The sequence below is a fragment of the Chrysoperla carnea genome, chromosome 4, assembly GCF_905475395.1.
Source record: "Chrysoperla carnea chromosome 4, inChrCarn1.1, whole genome shotgun sequence".
NCBI lineage: Eukaryota > Metazoa > Arthropoda > Insecta > Neuroptera > Chrysopidae > Chrysoperla > Chrysoperla carnea.
Genome location: NC_058340.1, coordinates 29,656,876 through 29,662,875, shown reverse-complemented (window position 1 = coordinate 29,662,875; position 6,000 = coordinate 29,656,876). Strand labels below are relative to the sequence as shown.

Sequence of the window (6,000 nt, the reverse complement as noted above, 5' to 3'; positions counted from 1 at the left end):
TTGTATTAAAAAGTTTCTCTTCAATTTGTGTTTTTATTATTTTTTGAAAAATTCAATAACTTGAGAAAACTTTTTCTCCAACACGTTATGTGATTTGTTTAGAAAATATAAATTTTTTTTTGGTGGTTTTAATCTGTTAGTTTTTTTCTAGTTTTAAAAAGTTTGAGAAAACTTTAAAACTTGTGTGAATAAAGAGTTTTGAGGTGAATTATAAGAAAACGTATATTTAATAATTTGAATTTTTACGCTCTTTGATAACAATGATTAAAACTAATAATAAAATGTGTTTAAATCATCTACAACGTTTCATTATTGTTGCCACTACAACGATCCCGCTTTGTACTACAATTACAATGATATTATTGCTACTGTTAACAGGTGGGTGCTACGTTTGCTATTATTATGATTATTAGGTAGTTTAGGTGTTATTATTTTGATTAATGAGTGTATTATTGTGTTATTAAGTGTTTTGTCATTAATTTATTATTAGGTACTATAACAATGAAGGATTTTTTTATTGTTACTGTAGGTGTACTATAATCGTGTTTTGTTTAAAGGATTTGTTATTCCGTGATAAAAATGTAATTACTTTCAAAAGAAAATTATGTAATGAAAATTAATTAAGTATTCTTGTCCATATAATTTTTTCATTCCTCATTGTTATATGTTTTTTTATTTTTCAGCCTATACTCTTAATAGTCATTGTGATTACTAAATATTCCATTCGAAATTCGTATCTAGCATAATTATGGCTAACTACCACGAAAGAGAAATGACTGTTCAGAGATACGATCCGAAAAGATTTAAAAAACATGCATAAAATAACATTTTTGAAAAAATTTTCAAATATTTTTCTCAAGGATAATTTTTTTCAAGGATATTTTATAAATAAATTCTGTCATGACCTATAAACCATATAAATTTGTTGAAATTTTTGATTTTATTTAATAACTCGTTATTATACTGAGATTTTATTCGCGTGGACTTAAAGGGTCGCATCAGACCCACTCCACGGCCGGTCTTAAATATTGATAATGTTTCCTGAAGAAATATGTACTTGTAATCAGAAAATCAACAACCGACGCGCTTACTTCAATCCAGTAATTGTTTTTTACACTGTAAAGAATAAAATAGAAGCTCATAGGTTTTCTATTAATTATAGGTTTTCTACAAAATAAAATTTTAAGAGCATTCACGAAAGAGGGGTTTTTATCAATGACAGCATATGCAGATGAGTTTCCTAGTCTTATATATAGACTATACAAATGTTTCTCTGGTCAAAATAAGCACAAAAGGAATTACTGTTTATAATATCACAAGACAAAAATATAATCCTTAAATTAAATTCAATATGACCTGTTAAATGTGACAAATTTGTACATTTTTCATCCCGTTAGCTCTGGTGTGACAGAAAAATACTTGAAGCATCGTCTCAAGGTGTAGATTCCCAAAATATGTGGACCTATTTTAAATAAATTTAATTTTTTTTAAATTTAATAGCAAGCAATTTTTTGTAATTATATTTTAAATTTTGGAATAAAAAACTACAATATTGCTTCAAACTTTTTTGTAAAGTTGTTTTGAATATCCAAATAAAGCTGCTATCTTTGTTTCAACAGTTAGGCAATAAACATTTTTTACAAATTATTATTTACTAAAAAATCGTAAAACATACGTTTATATTTAAGTCCTTTCAGAAACTCAGGAAATTTACAAATGCTTGGTTTTTAATCAGTAAAAATTCATTCAATCAAAAACAGCGTCACTTAATTAGAATTTTACTAAATGAAATCATCATTTATTATCAGAGAGAATCACTCTAATTCATTTTATAAAAATACTTCAAGCCAATGAAATTCGAGTCTTATATAGTCCTATCAAGCTTCGATCGTACTTCAGCACATTTCAAACATAAGTATATTATTTTATGGAAGTAAACGATGTTATTCTTTCTTATAAATCTTAAATTATAATTATGTAAGAATTTATAGATTAAATATACAAATGACTGCTAACTAAAGCATTTATTTAAATAAATTTAAACGTAATTGATGAACTCATTCTGTAATTATTTAAATGTGCTAGCAAATTAGCAATGTAATGAATTTATATTCCAGGAATTAAGAAATCTTTAAAGAAATACTGTCATTGTAACATATAGAGATATTAATTAATTTTTGGAAGATAAGACATCTAAATATAACGTTTACACGGTAAAAAAAAGTATGAGCTAAAAAAAATTAGTTCTCAACATTTTAGCAAGATTGGTTCAAGAAAATATTTACTTGCTTTAAATTAATTTTAAATCAATCAACTGCTTATTTTCTTGAATAAACTATAGAGTATATATAAAGTACAAAAACATCAACCGTCAAATATATGCGCTAACTTTAATCCAGTAATTTTACTGTGTAAAACTAGAAAGTTTTCCAAAATATGTGAAGATAAAATTATTGTTGCTCATTTAAAACAAACATTTGCCCTTGATAGTGAATTCTAGACAATTTTTTGTGTAAAATATGAAAAAAAATCGATTAGTCGAAGGCTATTTTTACTGATACCAATAAACTGATAATATCTTTTGACATTCGAGCAAATATTTTTTACAAAGATGGGATATTCTGATAGAAAATTATATTTAACAAAAATATCTTATTAAATATATAGATATTAATCTGTAATAAAATAATGGAGACATATCTGAAAAATCTATTACAGTCAAACTTCAATAAAGCAAATGTTGACAAGAGATATATTTAATATTTTGCTACCTTGAATCTGAGATGAACAAAAATTTTACTATTTAAGTTAAATATCTTTCACATATCAAACGAAACCCATTCTTCGCCTAATTCACATAATTTTAATGTTCGAAATAATTCTAGTTCGAATTCTTTATTGAGAAGGGACTACTAAATGCCGACAATTTTTTTCAGTTTTCTAAATCATATACATGGTTTCAATTTTAGAAGAGGGCTGTCAATGTTTTATCTTTTGGAGATTCGTAACCAGCCCTGTACTCTCCGATAAATATTTTTTATAAAGTTTAATTTTTTTTCAAAATATTGAACTCTACACAAAAAAGTGTTAAAAATTTTGAAAAATAGGCAAGCATTCTAAAATTATAAAATCAATTTTTGTTATGTAGCAACGAAACTTTGGCAAAAATATATATTGGCTGATTTTTCTACAAACCTTAAGAAAATTTCTTTTAAATTCGTGTTTCACTTTCAAGTATAGCTCTGTCGAATGTGATTACTAGAGTTAAACTGTATCATATAAAGTTAAAATTATAGTATCAAAGACATTATCTGCAAAATAGATTTTAACTTTTCATCTAAGAAACATTATTGAAGTTTTTGTTTGATCATACAAAAAAAAGGAAAAGTTAATAAGGATTTTAATAGAAAATTTTTGAAAAGATGTGTATACATGATTTGTTTGAACTACAATTTTGTGGTATAAATGTATAAATATAATATTAACTTTTTATAATTTAATAAATAATTTTAAATCACATAATTTTATAACCATATTTCATATTATGTGGAACGAAGCCAATTCTAGAGAGAAAAAAATTTATTGACTACAACTTAAATTTGTGTCAAAAAAATGCACTTTTTTTTATTCTTGTGTTGAACGATTAGTATCAGTTTACATTGGGGTATTAAAAATATGATTTATAGATATTTAATTTTAAATATAATATTTTTTATGAATTTAAGTTCCTGGTGTTGAAACTTTCACTATTTTTACCTACCGAAGGTGTTACGTTACAATTTTTTTTTATTTTAAATTATGACAAAACTGTATTTTGCAATTCGATGAGTTTTTGAACGAAAAGTATTGTACCAACGCCGAAATATCCATCGACAGTGTATATATCAAATATTTCTCATACTTTAAGACGGAAAAGTGCAGAAAATGTATAAAATTTTTGTACTCCGAAGGAAGAAGGTAATTTAATGGAGAGTGTTCTTACATAGGTGCGAGTTTAGGGTTCCGTATCGAAAAAATTTGTCGAGGGTTTTTCTTCTCAACAATTCTGCTCAACAGTTTGCACTCCCGCAACTTTCTACGAATATTTGTAGAGGTATTATATTATATTATATCCAGAAATCGGATTATTAACTTAATAAATAACCTTAAATCAATAAAATATTATCTTTAATAAATAGAAATTGATATTTATTACTATCGAAAGTATCATGTATCAAAATTAATGAGGATATTGCCCTCAATACATATAAAGGGGTAACCAATTACATTTCACCTGCGGTGATATAAAATGTATTGTAAATCTAAATTTCACATTAAAAACAAAGTTTGACCTAAGTTCGAAAACATAACACTTTATTATATGTTGAACGTCAAAATATTAATTTGAATTTATTTATAAAATTGTTTGTATAAATAATATTATAACTTTAATGTCTTCCGGGAGTTAGAAGAACACAATAAATTTTGTTAATAAACCACATATGCCGCATATGTGTTTTTCAAAAAACAAAAGTGTAGTTTGGAAAATAATGGCAAAGCAGAAAGTTTTTCATGTACTAACACTTAGTTCAAATAAATATTTTGGTTTTGTTTTGAAAATAAATATTTTTGAAAATTTTAATGTTGTAATTTTGCTAAACATAATTTCTATTATGTCTAATTTATGACCCCCGAACCAAAAAAGGGGTGTTTTAAGTTTGATCGCTATGTGTGTGTGTTTGCCTGTCTTTGGCATCGCCATGCCTATTTATTTCAACTTATGACTAGGTTGCTAAACAATTTTTTTTAATTATGCACGATTAACTATTCTACTGAAAGTGTAAGTGCAATTATTGAATATGAACTAAAATTTAAAAGGTTTTACCATTAATTAATTCTGAGACGCAGACATTATTAAAATATTTTTTTAAAGTTTCTTTTTAAAATTGGTCCGATCGTTTTTGTTTTCAAGAATTAAAATACAAACTTTCTGAAAGCTTTTTTTGACAGTTAAAAAACCAAAATGAACAAACTTGATGTTTTTTTACGTTTTTTGGGGTTGATCAAACATTAAGGCGTTGTGTAGATAAAAATATGAACTTTTTGTAAAATTTGACCAAGGATTTTCATGAAATTAATCGTTAAAAATTGAAATTTAATCATAATGTGAATAACAAATTCTGAATGAAAGCATTTATTTTCGATAATGCTGCTCAATCTTCATAGAATTATATTTTATAGACTATAAGGGAAAAAATAAAGAATTTAAAAAAAGTTGGAATTAAAAAAATGGTCTGACGAAGAGTTTTGAAAATATTCTAATTAAGAAGATAAAAAATTTTCGTTTACTAAATCGGACAGACAATTAATTTACAAATAAAAATTTTTAATTTTGTAAGAACAAAATTTGTTAGTGAAAAAATAGTAGGTTTGAGATTCTTGGATTATCATATCATTCTAAGATACAAACCAGATTATTAATTTGACTTTTAGCAATGTCAACTTTTTGAGTTCGGGTGTACACCTACTGTCAAAAACAGATAATAAAATAACAGTAATAAAAATAAAATTACCTAACAATTTTTTTTTTCAGAAGAACATGACTAAAAATAAAGAATTTAATTCGTACGATGAAAGTCTTAAAAAATGTACTTAAATATTTTTAGTATTAATTTTTCTAGGAATAAAAAAATTAGGTATGTTTGTAATAAAACAAAATGAAAAGAACATTTAAAACAAGTGAAAACAAACAATTGACTGAGTTAATTGTTGAAATACCATGCATAGAAAGTGTTGATTACTTTGTCACATTACACATGCATACATGTCACACATACATAACTGATAATTCCATATTAATACATACTATAAAATTTGTTTATTTTTTGATTAGGAACATTTTTTACATTTAAAATTTTGTTCTATCTCTAACGGTTTACAAGAGGGGTCCTAATGACCTAAGACCCAATTGACCTATGTTGCCCATTTACGAACTCGACCTCACTTTTTACATCAGCACGC

General features: G+C 25.3%; 1 protein-coding gene across 1 annotated transcript in view; it reads left to right on the top strand.

Annotated features, from left to right (window-relative positions):
* Positions 1 to 256: 256 nt before the first annotated feature.
* The window catches only part of LOC123298273 (protein amalgam-like), a 628,640-nt gene continuing 622,896 nt past the window's right edge, over positions 257 to 6,000 (top strand). Inside the window, exon 1 of the mRNA XM_044880235.1 lies at positions 257 to 378. Coding sequence (XP_044736170.1) covers positions 261 to 378 — 118 coding nt within the window. The 5' untranslated portion in view covers positions 257 to 260. The remainder of the gene's footprint in view (positions 379 to 6,000) is intronic.